The sequence below is a fragment of the Eublepharis macularius genome, chromosome 4 (assembly GCF_028583425.1).
Source record: "Eublepharis macularius isolate TG4126 chromosome 4, MPM_Emac_v1.0, whole genome shotgun sequence".
In the NCBI taxonomy this organism is placed as follows: Eukaryota; Metazoa; Chordata; class Lepidosauria; order Squamata; family Eublepharidae; genus Eublepharis; species Eublepharis macularius.
In genome coordinates this window covers 42,157,991-42,180,224 of record NC_072793.1, presented here as the reverse complement: position 1 = coordinate 42,180,224, position 22,234 = coordinate 42,157,991, and the positions used below count along the sequence as shown (strand labels likewise).

The window sequence follows — 22,234 nt, the reverse complement described above, 5'->3', positions numbered from 1 at the left end:
TCCATATGCAAAAGAACCTCCTCAGGATACAGTGAAGCCTCCCGCCATTAGCATTCCACACCCTGGGAAACTCTTACAGGATGACTCAGCTCAACCCCACCCCTCCTGAGTAGATACAAATGACCTACATCTTTTCCACACTGTGACACTGAGAGATCTCTGTCTTTTGGTGCTACACCTCTGAAGATGCCAGCCACAGCTGCTGGCGAAACGTCAGGAACTGCAATGCCAAGACCACGGCAATACAGCCCGGAAAACCCACAACAACCATACATTAATACTCATTTTTGGGATTAGTATGAATCTGCTTCAGTGACTGAGCACATGGGACATGTGAAGTGTGTGTAAAGTGCCATCACGTCACAGCTGACTTATGATGATCCCACGGAGTTTTAAAGGCAAGAGACAAACAGAGGTGGTTTGCCATTGTCTACCTCTACTTAGCAATCCTGGACTTCCTTGGTGGTCTCCCAACCAAGTACTAATCAGAGCTGACCCTGTTTAGCTTCCAAGATCTGACAAGGTTAGGCTAGCCTGGATCAACCAGGTCAGGGGCATATGCTGTGTAGACAGTGTTGTGTAGTGGCTAGAGTGACAGACAAGGATCTGGGTGTTCCAGTTTCGATTCCCCACTCTGTCACAGAAGCTTGCTGGATGACCTTGACCAGTCACACACTCTCAGCCTAACCTACCTCACAGGCTTGTTGTGAGGAAAAAATAGAGAAGAAGTGAATAATGCAAGCCATCATTCTCCCACTGGGAAGAAAGGCAAGGTATAAATGAAGTAAAATAAATAAAAATAAGTAAATGAAATAAAAATAAATCTGCTTACATAAACAGATATTCTGCTTGGAAGCAGCCTTTGAGGCAAATCACATTATATGCGTCCAAGGACTAGTGATTTCAGGTTATTTTGAATGATGAGTTGCTTTTTACCTGGTATTGGAATCATGTTAGTAGCCAGGATTATAATAGAAGATTATTTTATTGCTGATTGCTATGCCATTTCTCTTCCTTACCCATCACCTCAGTGAGGTTGTCTTTGTTATTTGCTGTCACAAATGGTAATTTGTTCAAGGCCATGCAAGTCCAAATGGTCTGAAGTTTGTGATAATGTGTGGCAGTAATCCCCAACATGGCATTCAATGGTTCCTTGAAACTCTGTGATGTATTTTCTGGTGGCCAATTGCTTTCCCCCCAAACTATCTCTTAACTAAAACTAAGAGCCAATCCTAACTGTCCTCCAATTTATCAAAATAGGAGGTGCTTCAGAAGAGCCCAGGAGGAGGCATTCCCTGTGTCTGCAGGAGTACCCAATTGGAAACAGCTGTCTTCATTGTGGAAGCTCCCCAAACATTTTATGATTGGACCCAGTCCCCATGGCATCCATTTTGTGTGGTGCCCGTAGTTGTTCTCAGAATATGCCCAATGGTTCAACAGGGTTTGGGAGCCCTGGCCAGTGTGAAAAAGAGTGATGTTGCTAAACTGAAGGCTGGCTCATCGTAACTTGTTCCTGCTGATTTTAGTACGGAAGACCACAATCACCAGGAGAACCAATGGGAAAGGAACAATGTGTGGAAATGTAGCTCAGTAAGGGATGCCAGGTTCTGAGGGACAGGGTTATGAACTGTTTAGTTGATAGCAGCTGCTATGCCTTTAACAGAAACTCAGACTGCCACCAGAATTAGCACCAATATTAACTCCATCATCTCCTCCCGACTCTTGCAGAATAAAGCTGCAGTTAAAAACACAGCTGCAGAGAGAAGTCAAAAAGCTGAATCAGAAAATACAGTGAAGGGCCTTCTGCATATCTTGGGCAGTTGATCTCTTGACCTGGTAGTTCAAAGGGGAGCAAGTTATAGCTTCTTCTTGGACATTTTGCCTCCCATCTTGAGTGCAGTAAACGTGCACACTTTTTGGAGACTTATTTGGTGTTCCTGTCTTGCATACTGGGAGAGCATGTTTTGTGTGATGCTTTTGGTTCACATGATCACCGTTTTGAGTAAAATGGGCGATGCACATATTTCCCAGTGACATTATGTGCTACCCCAATCTCAGATATTCGAGGCTATGCATTTGTGTGACTTGAAGCTCTAAAATACACATACTGCCCTTTTCACACAAAATGGAGGTTGCCTGTACTGAGAAGTTTGTACATCCTCAGTATGAGAGACAGTAGCTCCAGAAATATAACGCCTGAAAAGAGCTAAATTGGACTTCTCGGTAGGCAAAGTGTTCTGTAGTTGGTGAGATTCCATAGAGGCTTCAGGTGAGGAAAAAAGAGGAAATTCCAGGTGTGCAGTAAGTGAGGTCGCCTTTTTCTGAACAACCAATAGAGGGCAGCACAGGTATTATTCTGTGGGCAGCCTAGCTGGGATCTCGACTTTTATCGTGGCAGCACAGGGAGAATAAGCAGCAAAGCATCTGGTAACTAATTCCAGAAGGAATGGGATGAGACTGTGAATCTGTTACATTTCTGGTCTCTAGCCAGGAAAAATGAGTCCCTACAGTTATAAGTTTCAGGTGGGTAGACATGTTAGTCTGCAGTAGAAGAGCAAGATCCAGGTCCAGTTAAGGTGTTACTGGACCAGAATCTTGTTCTTCCACAGTTACAAGCGTCTCTCTTCTTAGGGTTGCTGCTTATGTTTCCCAGGATCTATTATTTTGGGAACATTCTGCCTTTATTATTATTGGTGACATTCTGCCTTACGTGTCAGCACAGGGAAATCTGATACTCATTTACTTCCTTGCTTCTTACATTATGGTTAGTCCAGTTCATCCCACTGGGGCAGGGAGAAAGAAATGTAGTCACAAAAGTTAAAAACTTAGGAAAACCCAGGACAAAAATGAATGCAGAGTTCTAAATGCTCGGAATCTAGACTCCCTAAAAAGCCACATTACCACATGCGGTGCTTCAACACAATTCCAGCTAACTGCAACACAAAAAAGGGGACACTTTGAGCCAGCACTTGTAGCAGGGTGAAAGTTGGTGGTGCTTGTTTATTCCCAAACATGTTTGGACCCCACTGAGAATGGTTGAATCCCATGTAGCACCCGCCACCCCACCCCCTGAATGTGACTTTGTCTGTGAGAACAGAAATCTCTCACTCTGGTCATGACAGACTTGTAAAAACTAAGGAAATTTATGTTAGCAGCTCCAAGCCAAGCTTTCTGGCTCCCCTCCTGTTTTTCCCTACGTAGACAGGCCAATGTTTGTGAGATGAAGGTTCAACTCCAGTTCCCATGCTGGGGAGCCAAGAGAGAATAAGCAACACTGCCTTCCTCACTGGAACCAGCTGGGGCTGCCTTTTTTATTCAAAGACACGCTGGAGCAGTCCCTCTTGGGACTCACACCCTGACAGGCTAATTGCTAAGGGAGAGAAGAGAGCAGTCATGTCTTCTTATCTGGTCTGAGGTGCATGTGTGAGTCAGTGTGCCTAGCCATTCTTGTTTGGTGCAATGGAAACTCCACAAGCAGGCTATCAGAGGGAAGGGAACTAGGACTCCGTTGGCAAAATAAAGGAGGAGGAGGAGAGAAAAAGACTTCTTTACATGGGCAGTTGCATATCTAGCCTGCACTGCAGTCATCCATTTCAAAAGGCATTGCGTTGCTTTGTGTTGTCTGCCTTGAGTCTCACTGAGAAAGGAAGGCTATACAAATGTCATATTTTGAGGAGTCCTAGATCCCGATCTATGATGTCATTGCTGTAATCTCATCCACAAGCAAGTGTATGATTGACATCAAAAAGGATGAATATGTCACCTGGCTGGGTTTTGTTTTTGGATCCAGTTCCAACAATTCTTTCCTACTGAAATGGATTATGATTTCCAAAGCCAGCTAGACATTGGGTCAAGACATTGTTTTCTAGCATAACTGTTGTGCTCTGTGCGATATAATTGAACAGTTTTAGCATATAGACTTTCCAAATTTGATAATTGTCACCATGGTCACTATTTCATAGTCAGCAGGGCCTGAATCCTGGAGGAGCTGGGGAGATGAAGGAAGCAATTGGCCCCATCTGACACAATAGCTTCTGACTAATTCAGAAGGCAGCGGTTTACATTTGCCCCATTGATTCTTTCTGACAAAGCTTTAGCCAATGACATTTCTGCAAATTTGTTTGTTTGTTTGCTTGCTTGCTTGTTTGTAGTCCGCCTTTCTTACTGAGACTCAAGGCTGATTATATAGTGTAAGATTAGTACAGTCAATATCAATAAACAATGCCATAGGGTAAATAAATGCAAGTGTACAAAGACATAACATTAGCAAAAATCCAATACAGAGTTGAAAAAATGCTGAAACAGAGCATAAGCAATTCTAGGACTGACATTTGACAACATAGAACTACCACTACCGTCATACTCGAAGGACTGGTAGCACATAGGAGAACATACTTAAAGCAACAGATAGGACCTAAGGCAACATAGTGGTGAAGTCTTATGATTCCTAACTCATTAGTGAAGCATCTCTTTGAGACCCCCTCCCTACAATACAGCCCTCCTATCTGAATAAAAAAGCCGTTTTGAATAATTCAGTTTTGCATCATTTTGGTGGAACAGCTGCAAACCTTGTAGCTAGAGGTGCTCGTCAAAAGTTAAATCTTTGAGCTTTGACAGTGACCAGTCTTTGGCAAGTTAATCAACTCGCTTGGACAGTTAAGGTTTTCCCCAGATTTAAAAACTCTCTAGCCCCAGGTCTGTGGCAGGGACCAGGGTTAGCAGTATCAAAGAAACCTGTTTTCTTCATAACCACTCGGTCACCTCCTGGCCAGGGGGGTGAAATACCCTACATTGATCTGGCAGGACCAGTTAAGACATTCTAATGTTTAGGCATCTTCGAAGTTTGTTGGACAGCAATGTAGTATGTTTCATCAAGCAAAAACAATCCAACATTTGGTTTTCATTTAAGTTTGCCGTTACAAAATGAAGTATTTTGATCTGACAAAAATGTTGTTTTCCACAAACGTACCAAAACTTCTTCTTATCAGAATGCTGTTAGTGATTCTCCTCCTCCTCCTCATTATTATTATTGTTGTTGTGGTTCTTGTTATTATTATTATTGGCACTGATTAGAATAGCACTTTGGCTAAAAACTACCTATCTGCTGATATGTGAGCTGATCTATGAAATGCCTATGCTTATTGAAAAAGTACATTGTATTTTAAAGCAGTTCCTGGGATTTCCTTGATGCAAGGTGAGATATTATGAAGCTCCTATATAGTGCTAAATCGGTTTTCCTAATTTTGATCAATATGGACTGGGTATTAGCCATTGTTAGATATCCTAAGGGCAATGGCATTTATCCAAACACACAGTTCCTCTGATGGAATGGCATTCCCACCTTGACCTGGACAGCCCAGGACAGCCTGATCTCATCAGATCTTGGAAGCTAAGCAGGAGCAGCCTTGGTTAGGGCTGGAAGGGCTTGCTTGTTGTCTGTAGAGTTTATTCTGTGTAATATTTATACAACAGAGCTAGTAAAATACCTTTAAAAATTATCTATAACCCTTCAATGAGCTACAAAGGAAGAATTCATCAAGCTCCAGAAAGTCAGCTATGGCTTGATTGGATACAGAATCTTGATTCTAGCAATTTCCATACTATGTCTGGATAAACTACATTTTATAATTGATCTTTTTGCTCAGCTGTTTCCTCTGAGTTATCATTTGTCTTGTGTAATTTTGAACCACTGACTAGTATAAAGTGGGGAGAAGGAATGAGGAATGAGTTTAACGCTTTAGATTGAAGGGCATGCTTGCTAGGGAAGAATGCGAGCAGACTACAGGAAGGGAAATCTATTACTGCATCAAAGGTAAGAGAAACTATTTCTCTGGGACTCGTATGGCAAGATGTAATGTGTGAGACAGCTAGACTTGCAGAACCTACCCCTCTTCCTGAAAGATACTTGAGAAACTTTACAGTCAGGGATCTCCATACATTCTGATCCCTTCTATAGCTAAAGCTATGAGCTGATTATGACCCCAAGCCTCAGCCACTTCAGTGTGTCAAAGAGCCAAGCTACAAGAGACAAATTACATGAGGAGGAGCATGTGAAAGGAACCAGGAAGCTGAGTTTTAAAAGAGATGGGAAGGCTTTGTCAATTTCCCCTCTCTACAGGGCCCAGAAGATGCTGTTCAGAGGGTTTGCTAATTTCCTCTTTGCCTCCCAAAGGCTCTGTCAGTTTCACTTCCCTTCTAGGAGGCAAAGAGGAAATTAACAAACCCTCTGAGCAGCTTCTCCAGGGCCCTGTAGAGAAGGGAAATTGACAAAGCCTTCCCATCTCTTTTAAAACTCAGCTTCCCGGTTCCTTTCACGTGCTCCTCCTCATGTAATTCATCTCTTGTAGCTTAGCTCAAAGTTCTACCCTCATGCTGAAAATTCTACCTGTGGTCCCCATGAGCTGCTGCCTAATAATGTTGTGCATTTCGCTGCCTCTCTTTGATATCAGTGATGGCTGTTGGGGGCACAGGAAGATGCACAATGTTATCATTGCACTATGTTGTGAGTACGTGTAGTAGAGGATACAGTGCAGGGAAGGAAACTTGCCGTGTGGAAGCAGCGAGGATGTGGGCATAGTAGCTCCTATACCAGCTGAGATACAACCTAGCCGTATGGGAAGTTAGCCATCCTAGTTTTAAAAGGGGCTAGGTGGCCAAAGTTGTTAAAGCTTGCTACTCTGAGCTTTCCAAAACAGTAGAACAACAATATATAAAACAATTGGGAAGCAGAAGCTCTAGGATGTTTATTTCCGGATGCTAGCCAATCTTCCTAAAGCCTATTGCTTCTAATGAGCATGAAGGAATTCTGGTGTGCGCCTTTACAAGTTTACTGTGTCAACCTGCCTGTCTGCTTGACTTCTCTAACCTTTTCCTGTGTGCCTTCCCCGTCTGAAGCAAGGCAGATGGTAACCAGAGACCGTGCTTTTTCTGTAGTGGCACTGCTTATGGAAAACCCTCCTCCCCATAGGCTTGCCTGATAACTCATATGCTAGCTTTTAGGGGGCAGTTTTATTTCCCCAGCCCTTCTGTAAAATTTTAATCTAATATCTTTTTAGTGTAAATCTATCTATGATTTTAGCTGCAAATTCTATAGGTTTTATGTTTAAGAGCTTCTGATTTTATGCCATTCATATGGTTTAGGTTTTTATGACTTTATACACTATTGATAAGGGAGCTCTGTTGGTTTATGCTAACCTTATAGTTTTAATGTACTTTTAAGGTGTTTTACCAATGTGGGAAATTTTGTCCATTTTTAATCATTCTTTTATAGTATTGTCACTGTATTGTTATTCTGCTGTGAGCTGCTTCAAGCAGGCGTCAGTCAATAAATACCATCCTCAGCTACTGCCTTCTTTAAAATTCATTTGACATATAACCCACTCTGCCTTTTAGAAAGGGTATCTTAAATGGAGCCCTCATCCAGGCACTGATCATATCCAGACCCACTTCATTTCCACAGTCCTGCTGCTTTGAGTGTTCCAGTACTAGTCACTGGATACTGCCCAGTACCTTCGCTATATAATATGTCTATATGGGATAGATGCAGAGGAGTTAGCCGTGTTAGTCTGTGGTAGCAAAATCAAAAAGAGTCCAGTACCATGCATCTGACGAAGAGAACTTGATTCTCGAAAGCTTATGCTACAATAAAATTGGTTAGTCTTAAAGGTGCTACTGGACTCTTATATGGGATAGTGATCAGTTCCAATGCAGTTGTTTTGCACTCACCTATCTTTGCTGCAGCAGTGCATATAGTCTATGATGTGCGTAGTCAAGTGTTTTAATAAGTGTGCATTTCTTGGTGCATCACATTTTACCATAAATAGTTGGTGAATGTTGCTGGCACATAATGAATTTCAGTTCTCAGTAGGGCTTCCCATAAGCTGCATTAATAGAGCCCAAACCCTATTCAAATGCTGTAAACAGAGCAGCTGTAGTATCTTTAAAGAGAAAACAAATTTCTCTACAAGTCTTCTCCAGCAGATTTGCTTTTTTAGGATACTTAAGCTATTACGTTTATAGCTCATATTAGGATGTGATGCTGAAATAGCTTGGTGTTGATTTAAAATTTCATCGTGTGCTTGCTTCTGGTGTTAACATCTGTAGCTAGAAAAAGCCTTTCATTTGAGCTGATGACGCAAGATATACTCTGCGTCCTAAACCAACATCACCAGTCTCCAACAGAGAGATTCTCTTTTAATAGAAATTGGCCTCACACTGTGAAAGTTAAAATAAATTACTTAAAACTTGGGAAGAATGCAGCACTAATTCATGATAAGCCATATAGTATCACTGTAAAAAATAAATAAGGCAATGATCCTATCTATGTATTCTTAGCTGGGAGTTAGCCCCATCGAAAACCAGGGGGAATACATGTAAGTAAACATGCACAGGACTATATATCTAACATTCTCATTTTTATGTTACTGCAAGACTAAAGGAAAATACCTCTCAGTATCTTTATAGAGTTGATTTTAATGTATCTTTTGTGTAAATTAAATGTTCTTACGGTAGTTTAACATCAAGCTTAGCAGTTCACAGTCGATGGGATGCCACTAATCTGTCAGGCTGTACTGAGAATAGGGACAGTTTTTCCCAGGTCCTGTTAGTTAAAACTGGCACATTTTTGAGTCATGTTGAGGAACCTTTCATTTATTGTGAAAAAAGCTGTATAAAACGAGAGATTCTAAACATCTGGGTGATAATGCACCCACCCACCCTTGGATCTCAGATTCTCAAGGTGGGGCCATGGGGGGAGGCCAATAATTTTAGGGACTTTAAATAATAATATTAGCCTGACTTTCGAAAGGCAGATGTAGAGATGCATTTTGGTTTTTTCCTTTTACTCCTGTTCCTTCTTGCTGGGTCAGTGTCTCATTGTGGGATTATTATCATGGTTACTTGAGGAGACTACACCACACAGAGAGTTTGATTTCATATTCAATGAAATATCAGGGAACCTTGGGAGATGTAGTTCTGTGGGGTGGGTGCTAAGGATCTCTGTGAGTGATCACTCTCAATACACTACAGTTTCCAGGACCCTTTGAAGGAAGCTATGGAAGTAACTAGGGATGCCAACCTCCCGATGGAGCCTGGAGAGCTCCCAGAATTATAATTGCACTCTAGACAACAGAGATCAGTTCCGCTGGAAAAAAATGGCTGCTTTGGTAGACTCTATGGCATTATACCCCACTGAGATCCCTCCCCAAATCATGCCCCCCCGAGCCTCCACCCTCAAATTGCTATGAATTTCCCAACCTGAAGTTGGCAACCCTAGAAAAGGTAAAGGTAGTCCCCTATGCAAGCACTGAATCATTACTGACCCATAGAGGGACGTTGCATCACAACGTTTTCTTGGCAGACTTTTTGTTACAGGGTGGTTTGCCATTGCCTTCCCCGGTCATCTACACTTTACATCCAGGAAACTGGGTCCTCATTTTACCGACCTCAGAAGGATGGAAGGCTGAGTCAACCTTGAGCCGGCTTCCTGAACCCGGCTTCCACCAGGATTGAACTCAGGTCGTGAGCAGAGCTTGGGCTGCAGTACTGCAGCTTACCACTCTGTGCCACGGGGCTCTTCAACACTAATAACAAAACTGATATAATGAGTTTGTAGTGTAAACAAGAACAGGGAAAACAAGAGCAAACCCTAGTTCAAATGCCATGACAGAATTCCTGGGAGTAAGTCCCACTGAATAGACCTGAGCAGGATTCTGAGTAGACCTGCTTAGGGATTGCTTTCTTAGTATGTTCCTTCCCACCTGTGTCTAGGGAGAGGCCTTCTCTGCCTTTGGAAAGTACTCTCTGTATTCACGGAGGTCCCTTCTCTCCTCCCAGTTCCTTCCTCCTGAGCCAAGCTGCCTGGTCAGAATTCAGCAGCTGCTCTGTGCTGCTTGTCTTTCCCCGCTGTGTGGAGGCCCTGCAGCCCCCAGCTGAATGATGAGGCAAACTAGAATGAGTCATCACAGCCTCAAGAGATGAGACATTTTCCCCCCATTCAAGTTGTCCTTGTTGGATTTGCGTCAGGAGCTGCACCTGATTGCACTGCAGAGCTGAGCCGTGACGCCAGCACAAAGATGCTCTCGGCCCTGGCTGCTGTCAAAGGCTGTGCACTTTGCATGCTGAAGGGACAGAAACAGCTTTGGGGGAGCCATGCAGCTGCTCTCGCTTTCACTGCTTTAGCTTTCTTTGCCGAGTTGAAAGAGAATGTGGGAGCACAAAGATTAAATGACAGGGAGCAGCATAATAGCTCTTGTATGAATCTCCCTGCACCTGTGCCTTAATAGGCTGCATGTTGCTGCAAAGGTGAGAGCTGTGTCAAGAATGTTGTACCTGTAGAGCTCCTGGGCAGAGGCAGTTTTGATCAGAAAAATAGCAGGAGGGGAAAGGGTCCAACATTCCCTTTCTCTTTGCCTCTGTGCCAATCAAATTGGGAGCTGCTTGTGCCCATCTTTGAAGTTAACTCCTTGACACCAGTGATGGATCTCCTATGCCACGGTCATGACTGCTATCTCCATGTAGCAGGGCTTTCAAAGGATGGTGGCCAGCATGGCATTATACTGTGCTCCAGTTCCAGGCATTCTCTTCTGCTGCACTGCTTTTAGTCCTGAATTAAAGGACTACCTGATAACAGGAGACCTTACCTAGTGCCTCATCAACCAGGCAATTATTTCTTCTGTTTTCTGCTCCCTCTGCTAGGGAAAGATCCATCTGGGTGACCTCATTGAGCTGAGAATGTCTACCTCCCATCAAGCTCAGCTCCTCATCTTTTGGCACACAGCCCACTTTTTCTAGTTTATCATGCAGGGATAGCCATAAGCCCTCATAAATCACACGTCCAGGATGCAAGATTTCCAGTGGGGAGTGTCAGAGATTAGTTGTTGGTTGACAGTGGCCCAGCTATTACCTTAACATGGATGACAGCCCACGTGGTATCGTGTTTAGCGTATCAGACTCGAATCGGGGAATGAATGAAATCCTGCCCTCAAGTCATAGCTGACGTATGGCAATCCCTGGTGGGGTTTTTATGGCAAGAGACTAACAGAAGTGGTTTGCTATTGCCTGCCTCTGCAACCCTGGTCTTTGTTGGAGGTCTCCCATTGAATTACTAACCAAGGCCGACCCTGCTTAGCTTCTGAGATCTGATGAGATCAGGCTCTCCTGGGTTATCCAGGTCAGGGAAATCCAGGTTCAGATCCCTACTCCATCATGGAAGCTTGCAAGATGACCTTTGGCCAGTCACACTCTCAGCCTAACATACCTTGCAAATTTGTTTTTGTAAGGATAACATAACAGAGAGAAGAATGGTGTAAGCCACTTTTGGTCCCCACTGAGGAGAAAGGCAGAGTATGAATGAATGAATGAATGAATGAATGAGCTTGTTTTTTTGTTGAGGGCATTTCTGCACAGGGTTTTTTCATTGGTTTTGAAGCCTTCCAGCTTTGATTTATCCCTTGAGTTCCACATGCAAAGTCAAAAAACTTTGGTTCAGTCTTCAAATTGCTTCCTATATTCTGCACGGTGAAAGGTTGCATCTGCTGCAAAATTTATTTCCCCTGTTTTTGTCCTTGTGCACATACCCCAAGGATGGCTTTTTTGAAGTGAATAATGTATTCTTCAGTGTAAGCCATACTTTTCACCCGCCCCTTTATCCCTCTGCATCCTGACTGGTTGAAAATTAATGTGTAACCTCCCCTTTCTTCCTAGGGTTGCTGGTCCCCCAGTGGGGACGGGTGATCCCCTGCTCCCAGCCTCCATCCCTGCTACCACTCACCTGGCTGGCAGGGGGAACAGGCAGAGGAACAGGCTTCCTGGGTGCGCTCCCAGCACAGCGCAATGACATCAGGAGTGATGTCATCACACAGGCCCCGGGAGTGCTCCTGGACTTTGTACAAAGCCAAGTTGGGGCCCAAATGGGCCAATTTTTAAATAACTGGTTCAACTCCCTTAAGCACAGAATCCTAAAGTGGATCAGATTCTTGTGGGCTGAATACCCAGAAAACCTGCTGTGAGAATGCAGAAAAGCAGTTTGGCAACAGGAACAAAGAATCTCTGGGAGAAGGACATCTTCATGCTTACTGGCATGAATTCTTTAAAAAAATGAAAAGGTCAGAGCAAACCTTTTTTCTGTGCCAATTTACTGTAAGAATTTTCACTCCAGAGTTGTTGGCACAGGAAAGAACTATGTCTTTGGCCTAACCCACATGATTTCTTCATGCAAAATTCCAGAGCAGTGCAGAATCATACTTCCTGTGGTCTATGACATTAAAAAATGTCAGGATTTGTTTTATTCTTCTTTCCTGAAAAGCTGCTCTCAGCCCTGAAAAGTGCTAATGAGAATGCTATCGCTCTCACCCACTCACTTCACTACTTCCTCTCTTCAACCTTTTAACATTGGCTGTTTTCACACTGCTTACCGGCCACAGAACATTGCACCAAGCTCCTGGAACGACAGCGTCTTCCTGGTGCAATTTCGCACGAGAACTGCAGTTCTTGCACGAAATCGCGCCAGGAAGACACTGGCCGAATCCACATTACCTCCGCGCGTCCCGGTGTTGCACTAAATGTCCGCGAAACACCCGGAAGTATAGCGTCTTTCAAGCGCGATTTCTGAATCGCGCTTGAAAGACGCTATACTTCCGGGTGTTTCGTGGACATTTACTGCAACACCGGGACGCGCGGAGGTAATGTGGATTTGGCCACTGTTGTTCCAGGAGCTTGGCGCAATGTTCTGTGGCTGATAAGCAGTGTGAAAATGGCCATTGTCCTCCTAGATCTGAAGGACTCACCATCAGGCAGTTTGGGAAGGGTTTGCATCAAATAGAGAAACACAGCCCAGAGGCCAAAGTTGCATTACGTAAAATATATTTTTAATACCATATAGAATTTCTGAGGGGGGCTTCCATGGAAAGGAAAATGAAAGGAAGGGAAGGTATGACTTTACTATGCAGGAAGTATTGTCTTCCCTAAAGGTTAAGCAAGCACAGCAAATGCGAAAGAAAAGAGAGTGGAGTAGCGGGAAGTGTTAGTCCATTTCTCCTCTATCTCTTAGTGCACTGACATTTGCGATCTGGTTTGGATCTCTTTCTTCTTCACTTCTGCCCAGATGTCAGACAGATCTTGGATGAACTGCTGGATCTGTGAGCAAAGGACAGTAGGCCATCAGATTGCTACAAATTTAAATTGAGGGGCTGTTTCACTTTGGGATAGAACCACCACCACATCATTGTGCATGTTCCATATCATTGCATGTTCATTTCCAGGGACAGCCAGCATGGCGTTGTGCTTAAAATGTCAGATTAAGACTGTGAAGATCTGGGTTCAAATCTCCACTTGGCCATGAAGCTCATTGGGCCTTGGGCCAGTCTTACTCTCGCTAAACCTAACCTGCCTGCCACTGATTTGGCTAAGAATATGCAAGGAATATCAAGGCAAACACATAAATGTAGTGTATGTTATCTGAGAGCCAAGCTACAAGTGACGCCTGACACAGGTTGGACACTTGTCAGCTTCCCTCAAGTTTTGATGGGAAATGTAGGCATCCTGGTCGTGCAGCTGTAATGGAGAGCCAAGCTGTAAAACCAGGACTCCTACATTTCCCATCAAAACTTGAGTGAAGCTGACAAGTGTCCAACCTGTGTAAGGCGTCACTTGTAGCTTGGCTCCAAGAAAGTATGGGGGGAAGTAACCTTGCAGGTGTTGTATTATCTTGACAAAGGGCGATTAGCAGCAGTGTGGTTGTTGTGAGAGTAAAACAGAGGAAGGGAGAATATTTATACCTGCCTCTCCTTGGATCGAGGCAGCTTGAGAACCATGTAAACTGCCCTGCTTTGGAGAAGGGCAGGGTAGAAATGAAGCAGAGCGAAAATTGTCGATTGGGCGCTTCCCCTGATGTGGAAAGGCAGATGCTGAGAACAATAAGAGAGGAGTGCCTGGGAACTTCTCAGAGGCACCTGGCCAACCACTGTTAGCTACAGACCTTTCAGACTGATCCCTCGGGGCTTTTCTCATATCTTTCACTTTGGATCCCATGTTCACTTATGCTCCATCATGTGGTTTAATACCCCTTCTCTCCCTGTCCTGTAATGAACCCCATTCACCAGGAGTGAGTGAGGTGCCTAAGGAAACTGTTCTTCTCCCATTGTCAGCAGGCTTGGGCCGTTTCCACACACGCTGGATAATGCACTTTCAATGCACTTTCGCAGTCCTTTGGAAGTGGATTTTTTGTTCCACACATGGAAAATCCATTTCAAATGTTCACTAAAGAGTATTGAAAGTGGATTACCCAACGTGTGTGGAAACAGCCATAGACTATCCGCAGCCCGTCACTTAGATAGCAAAGTTATCCATGACATACCATATCAAGCTGCTTGTGGGTGTCCTCTAAGGGCACCATTAAAGCCTCCTTCATCTGCTTGTTTACACTCTGGAAAAGGTTCAGTGTAGCCATCTTGATGGTGCCAAGCATTAGGGTTTTCTTGGCAGCAGTGTTTTGGATATGGGCCCAGCGTGACTCCTGTGAAGAAAGTAGAGGCAATGGAGACAATGCAGGAAGAACTGTGATGAAATTGATTTTCACTCACTTGTACAATAGTAACTTCAATTGAAAAAGTATTGCAGACTGTAGTTTGGGGAATCACCCTAGACTTGCAAAGCAGCCGGTTTAACTCAACTCTCTATGCTGCATTTCTTTTACACAACCTAGTGTGACACACACAAGCAAGAGATGTACCATAGGGGTGTGTACTTTTTTTTTTAAAAAAATCTGTTTTTAATATTTTTGTTTGTTTCATTTTATTGTCTGTTAATCATTTCCCATGGTTTCAATAGGAAGTACTTTCCTGGCTAAAACTGCAAACCCTTAGAGGTGCTATGAAGGCCAACCATTAACCTTCTCAACCTTGCAGTCTCAGCCAATTCCTCATTAATGACCTCTAACTCATCACACAGTTCCAAAGATTTAATGGCACTTAAGTTTTTGGAAGAGGAAGTGATGAGTTCCACCAATTTCCCCCTCCCTGCTACAGCTGGACCTGAACTTTTGTTCCAGGGGTCTTGGGAATGGAGAACATTGGACACTCAGAAACAGAATAAAGGGAGGGGTTTCAAGAACCCTTGAACTCAAAAGTAAGCCATTATTTCTCCTTGGGATGAAGAAAAACCACCACTGTCCCTTACCCAGACAATGACTTCGCTGCGTGCATGGTCAAAACGCATCTGCAGACGTGCCAGCTCATTGTTGTGTTGCAAGATCTCATCGTCTTTTTCTTCCTTGTAACGGGAAAGGCGGACCTTGGCTTGTTCTATCATCTCCAGCCCTTCCTGTGATGACTGCACGAGATCTTGGTGCATCCCTACTAGTGTCTTGTAGCGGCCAATGACCTCCCGGATCTCTTCAAACTGCAAGGGATGCCTTAGGTTACTATGCTGCACCTCAAGAAACTGATTTTTTGCTTATTTGGTAGCCCAGGAAAAATCCCAAGAACACATGGATCTTTAGAACCACTAACAGTATCTTGGACATGAAGATACTACTTGGCAGTGGACAGGTGCTGCAGGTCGTGCTAGCAGCCCAGGTGGGTTGGACTGGAAGGCTAAAGAAGCCCTAGAAAAGGGTCACATATCCATCATTGATACAGGGGTGATGAGCTGGCTGGGAAGAAAAGAGGCACCAATGTGCTCCTCCTTGCACTGCAGCTGTGTCAACGCAAGGAAAAGCTGGCCATCCCTAGGACCACGCTCCTCCTTGCCAGCTACACAGAATGAAGCTGGTGCCACTGTACCCATGCTCTTCCTGGCTGGCCACCCTATGTCCAAGCCAGCACGGCAAAGCCAGGCATTGCTACGCTTGTCACCAACTGCACAGAGCCCAGGCCAGCACAGGGGGAAGCCAGGCACTGCCATGCTCATCCTCGGTGGCCCTGCCACTAAGAGCAGTGTCCCCCCAGGATTTCTCACAGTAAAGTGAATGGCCAATCTGGCCCTGCAGCTTGGCCTGGGAAAGCTGCACACAAAAGAATAATACTGGCTGTCACCCTCTTATCATCATATAGGAGGTATCTGACCTAGGCCGTGCTACACAGTCTGGATCTACAACTTGAATGCTTGAACTCAATGAACAGTGGTAGAAGTAGTCATTCTCCAGCACTGCTTCATGAGATGCCTAAACACTTATTGCCTCAGTTCTGCAGTGCAGAACCCATGATTTGGATGGTCATCATCATTGCAAAATAGAGAGCCAGTTTGGTGTAGTGGTTAAGAGCATGGGACTCTAATCTGGAGAGCCGGGTTTGATTCCCCACTCCTCCATGAAGCCTGCTGGGTGACCTTGGGCAAGTCACGGTTCTCTGGAACTCTCTCAGCCCCACCCACCTCACAGAGTGATTTTTGTGGGGTAATAATAACACTTTGTAAACCGCTCTGAGTGGGCATTAAGTTGTCCTGAAGGGCGGTATATAAATCGAATGTTATTATTATATTAATCTCTATCTGCAAATTTGTGGTGTTCCAAAGTCAGACTCAACCAGGGCAAAGTTCCTGCTTGATCCACTTCTTCGAATTCAAAAAAACAAGCATCAAGCTAAAAAGTAAGAGCTTCTGTTTGGACAGACCCTGAGACTTGGCTTCCTTTTTTTGGCAGCCCCTCCTCCATACGTACTTCTGAAACCTCGACGACCTTCTCTAGATAGTTGTTGAAGATGGAGTACTGCTGTAGCTTGTTGTAGAGCCGCTGGTGTTGCTGCTTCAGAGTTGACATCTCCAGCTTGGCCTTGGCCAGCTCCTTCACTCGTTGCTTCTTTAGCTCCCTCTCCTTGTTGGCTTTCTTCAGGGCTCGGATACGCTTCTGATCATTCTCCTGATGTTGTGCCCCCAGACAATACATAGTTTTGAAACAAAATCAAGACAAGAGGTTACTAGGAGCAGCTGCTGCTGCTGCTTGTGGGTCTATTGCCTCCTTCTCATTCTGAATATATGGGGATGTCATGACAGAAAGCATCTGTTGCATGACCCTGCACTGGGTGAAATATTCGGATGTTGAAATGAATCTGCAGTTATATTTCCCTGATTAGTAGCTGGCGATGTCATATCTGCTGGATCTGCTGCCCTATTTATATCTACTAGTTTTACTTATTGTGTTTTACTGAATAAAATAGGCTTGCGAACCCAGCCTTGTGGGAGAGTCTTACTGAGTTAGGCTTTTATTATATGAACTGTAAAACATGAGTCAGGTTTATTTTATTTAAATGTAACGACAATTCTCTCTGGATCCAGACTAGTTCTATGCCTAGAAATGAATTGAAACACAAAGCCCCTGAGAAAGCTGGATCAAGCGAAACAAAAATTGCTAGCATTTTGTCGGGCTGGGAACAGTGTCCTCCTTGTTACTCCAGGGAAAAGAGTGCAACTTGGAACTCGTCTGCTGTTGTGGAGGCAAGGGGATTCCTTTGCACACTCAAGCCTGTGGAGGAAAGAACGTGGATTTGCACAGCACAACAGCACTTTCTTCACTTCTTCCCCACCTAAAGGAGGACCTTCCCCTACATCTTGAATGTTGACTATCAGGTTGGAACATTCTTTGGAGTTGAGAACATATTACAGACAACTTGTGGACATAGACAGAGAGACATTGTTCTGTATTGATTTCTACATATGCAATTCCACATGTAGTTCTTTATTCATTGACTGTGTATTGGTTAAAGTATTCATTGTGATAGATAAAATAGTTTTTGCTAGTGGCTGTGATTCATATATGAAGAGTGATTTAGCAGTAAGCAGACACTATTGGATTTTGGATTTTGTATACAGTTTAAAATTTTTGGGGAGACCCTTTTGGCAATGGTTTTTTACAGTCTTTCTCATAGCCTTTGTTTTTGCTAGCTTTTGAGCATTTCACGCCTGGCCTGAACTCACCTTTAAAGAGGCTTCATCCTTCCATTATCCCATGCCACTTTCAACAACAAAAATGGTGGTGGGGACAGGGCTGTTTGTCCAGCTGCTGGTGGCAGCAAGTTGTATCACTGTCTTTGACTGGATGTTCAGGTCTGGGCCTGGGAGTATATTAGCATAAGGAAGAGGGGAAACTCTAACGGAGCTTCTGGCCTGGATATCAGTGGCAGACCTGGCCAACACAGCAGCCATTTCTCAGCCTTCCAGACTGTTGCTAGTAGTGTAGTACAAGGATCATTAGAAACATGGCTGAGTAGAAGAAAAGTGTCTGACCCAACTACAATCTTCTGTAGGGACAGAACCCTGTCCTTTTGAATCTTGGGCAGGTTCTCAATGTTATATTCCTCCCTGACCTAGCAATGGGGTGAGTCAAGAATGGTTGTAGATCTTTCAAGATATTGCTGCTGAAATTCAGGGCTCCCCAGGGCAGTTATCCATTGCCACACTCAAGTTAACTCTACTGGATAGAGGGGTACAGCAGCGGTAATCTGTGTGTGTCTTCAGTCAGAGCCTGCCTAATGAGAAAAGATAAGGTAGTGGGCATTATTATGGTTTTGGAGGAGGAGCCAAGGAACGACAAGTGACCAATACCTGTATGAACTGCTCAAATTTCCTAATGTACGCTTTCAATTGGACTTCCTTTGCAGCAAGTTCCTCCCACCGGTTGTTCAGGGCTTCCATCCTTGTCTTGAATGCCTGGAATATTCAAAAAGAGAAGACGCCCGTCAGACATCTGATGCCAATGGACTTTGAAGATTCTGTATCCGCTACCGTTTCCTCCCAAGACACAGGTGCAGGTGAGGCAAAGAGATTGGTATTCTGGACCCTGTAAGATGCTGCAGCCACTCAGGAATATGCTGAGGTTATTTTTCAGGTGAACAGAGAATAACTTTATTCAGAACAGACACTAGGAAACAATAAGAAAAAGAAGTCCACCAAAGCCCTTCATTCCAGCTATCTTAGCTTCTGCCCAGAGAAAGAACCAGAGGTATAATTTGAGTTGGAACTACTCCCAGTTCTGATCCCTAGAACTGTAATAAAACATGGAATGGACTCTTGCATATAACTGTCCTGCTAGACCAGAAGACTGTTCTGGTATGGTGGATACAGATGGAATTCAACAACGTGTGATTAGCTGGCAGTTAACCATTAGTCATATGGCTCTGTGACTTATGATAGGCTGGCAATGAAGTGAGGCGGATATGGTTGGAGAGTAAAACAAGGCATCTGACAAAGAGAGCTGTGGCTCTCAAAAGCTTATGCCTCAATAAAGTTGGTTAGTCTTAAAGGTGCTACTGGACTTCTTACTATTTTGCTACTACAGACTAGCATGGATAACTTCTCTGGATCTATCATCTTTGGTTTGAGAATCTCACCTCCTTTTGAGCCTCCATTGCTTGATGCACCAATTTAGCTTCTTTTTTCTTCTCCAGGAGTCGAATGGAAGGAGATGGGGACTGCTCCTCTGATACTGGGAATTTCCTAAACACAAAGAACAATTATTTTCCCATGAAGAATGCAGACAGCTTGCCAAGTCAAAGGACTCTTGGGAATGGGCAAGTCTTGTATTGTCCGTATATCTTCCGATGGGTTGGAAAGAGAGATGCTCCAAGTAGGAGCAAACCTAGAGATGACCATCCCATGCCTTTGCCCAGAAAACAAGGCAGCGCATAATTGCAGTGAAAGAATACAACTAACAGTTCTGAGAATTATCAGGAAAGAATAAAACAACCAGATACATATGTGCCATCAAGTAGCAACCAACTTATGGTGACCCCAGCAAGGGGTTTTCAAGGCGAGTGAGAAGCAGAGGTGGTTTGTCATCACCTTCCTCTACAGAGTCTTCCTTAGTGGTCCCACATCAAGTACCCACCCTGTGGGATCAGACTATACTGTGTTGCCTTCCCTCCTGCACAATGCCTTTACATAAATATAATCGATGGTGTGACTGTATTTGGAGTACTTTCCATAGTTCTGGTCATCCCATCTCAAAAAGGATTATCATAGCAGTGAAAAGGATTCAGAAAAAAGCAGCTAAAATTATCAGGGGCTATGAAGGAGCTTACTGTGAAGAAAGGCTAAAGGGTTTGGAAGGGGGTTAGTTTACAAAAAGATATCAGAAGGATGACATGACAAAAGTTTACAAATGGCAGAGAGAGGAAGGATAAAGATTTTTCTCCCTCATTATACTGGAACTCACAGTTACCCTGTGACAGGGGTCATTTCGTAGAAAAAGAGCTGGAGGAACTCATTAGCATAACTCATTAGCACAACTTATTAGCATATGCCCCCCCCTTGCCACCACCGGAAGTGTGTCATTGGCATAACTGATTTGCATATGCCACACCCCCTAGCATCACCTGTCCTGGCTGCTTCCGTTACTGGAGCGTTCTACAGACGCTTCTGAGTTGGCCAACATAAATAAGCTTCTGTCTGATGAAAGTACGGAGACCACTCGGCAGGTAGTCAAGTTTTGCTCCCAAACAATTACACTTCGATCTTCTCACATCTTGCCTGGCAATGTTGATGAAGGATTGATTGTAATATCTAACACGTCATCTTAGCCATATTTTGTCTGGAGTTGTGCAAATCCTTATCTCCACTTATAGTAAGTCCTGATTTAAATTGTTAGATGTTAGTTGGCATATTCTGGCCTTTTAGTAGCATTGCATTAGTATGTTTTAGTTTTTGATTGGTCCTGATGGACTTCTTTTAATTTTGCAAGTTAGTGTTTGTTATGAAATTATGTATCCACATATAGTCTTGTTACACTCTTGCTGTGTTTTATATAAGCTATATTCTGGTATTCTGGTAGTTTTTATCTCATTCCTCTCTGGTCGCTGACTGAAAGAAAGAAAGAAAGAAAGAAAGAAAGAAAGAAAGAAAGAAAGAAAGAAAGAAAGAAAGAAAGAAAGAAAGAAAGAAAGAAAGAAAGAAAGAAAAAGACTCAATCCTGGCCATTCAGGGCCGAAATTGGTCAGGATTGGACCGCTGCTGAGCGGGAGAGTGATCCACCACCCATCAGAGGCCCAATCCGGGCCGTTTTGGCCCCAGTCCAGGCTGAAACGAGCCCAAAATGGTCAAGAGTCAGGTGGATGGGGCCACCTGACATGTGACCTCTTTGGGGAACTGCCAGAACTGCGTTCCTGCACATTCCCCCTCAAAATGAGCCCTGCCCTGTGAAATTGATCAAGAGTTGATTCCGAAGGTATGAAAATGGAATCACTGCCACAATATGTGGGGATAGCCACTAGCCTAAATTGCTTTTTAAAAGGGGTAGGGGATCAGACAAATTCATGGAGCACAGATCTATCAATGGCTCTTAGCCGTAATAGCTAAATAGAACATCCATGTTCAGCAGCAATTAACTTTTGAATGGCAGGTGCAGTGGGGCCATGCAGGGGAATGTGTGTTTGTTCATTCTTGCCCTGCTGGTAGGCTTCTCAGACTAACCACTGTTGGAAACAGGATGGTAGTTGGAGCCTTGGCTGGAATCTTCAGGACTCTTTTGTTATCATAAAAATGGATCTGGAAACTAATGAAGGAAGAACAGAAAGATACTTAAAATAGGGGAGTAGAGAAGAGAGGCAAGGAGATGACAAAGGTAAAATAGAGATCTGTGCTGGATGGGAAAGACATATGGAACAAGATTCCAGGTGGCACACGATTCACAGGTGGGAGATAAAGAATTGTGGAAGGGGAGATGGTTTAACTCACATCAGCAGTTTCAGCAATTTCTGCCCATATTGCATGCGAAAATACTCGTTCAGATCCTCTTCTTCCATGGTGGCCATGACGTCAGCTCACCAGGTAAACACCCCTTTATTCTTTTCAGCCAAACACTCTGGGGGGCTGAACACACCCTTTTCACCTCTCCCGTGCTCATCTGTGTAGTGAGGAGGGAAGCAGACAGATGTGACCTATCAGAGCTTGCTGCAGTTGGGACCAGAGAATCTTGAGCTATTGATATGGAAGATGCAAAAGGGTTGCTTAGCAACCAAAGAGCTTTGCTGCATTGGGAATGAAAGCACTATACTGCCCTTTTTGTATGATGGGTATCAGTGAACTCCTCAAGGCCTCTACCATTTCCCCTTTGAGGTTTACACCAAGAAACTCTGCAAAATTTCAGCCTATGTCTTCAGACCTTTCAAAATAATAGGAAGCAGCTGTCATTTGGAAAGCAGATCAAATTAACCTGTTCCTTTGACTGCGATCAAAACATAGGCCATTGTATTTCAATCAATATTGCAATACGGCATGAGTCCAGATCAACTCCCTTGAGAGCTGCATT

General features: G+C 43.9%; 1 protein-coding gene across 1 annotated transcript; it reads right to left on the bottom strand.

Annotated features, from left to right (window-relative positions):
* Nucleotides 1-13,044: 13,044 nt before the first annotated feature.
* CCDC42 (coiled-coil domain containing 42) lies at nucleotides 13,045-21,737 on the bottom strand. The gene is made up of 7 exons (XM_054976321.1): nucleotides 21,661-21,737; nucleotides 19,320-19,425; nucleotides 18,535-18,639; nucleotides 16,655-16,852; nucleotides 15,175-15,396; nucleotides 14,354-14,512; nucleotides 13,045-13,134 (listed from the first exon to the last, which is right to left on the bottom strand). The coding sequence occupies exons 1-7, from the start codon at nucleotides 21,735-21,737 to the stop codon at nucleotides 13,045-13,047; spliced, it is 957 nt and encodes a 318-aa protein (XP_054832296.1).
* Between the last annotated feature and the right edge of the window lie 497 nt (nucleotides 21,738-22,234).

Bases quoted from the DNA above. Each gene is read 5' to 3' on its own strand.
- CCDC42 (XM_054976321.1), bottom strand. From the start codon at position 21,737: ATGGCCACCATGGAAGAAGAGGATCTGAACGAGTATTTTCGCATGCAA. The intron at 18,640-19,319 runs GTGAGATTCTCA...TGAATATTCCAG, and splicing joins CAATGGAGGCTCAAAAGGAG to GCATTCAAGACAAGGATGGA. The intron at 15,397-16,654 runs GTACGTATGGAG...CATCCCTTGCAG, and splicing joins AGGTCGTCGAGGTTTCAGAA to TTTGAAGAGATCCGGGAGGT.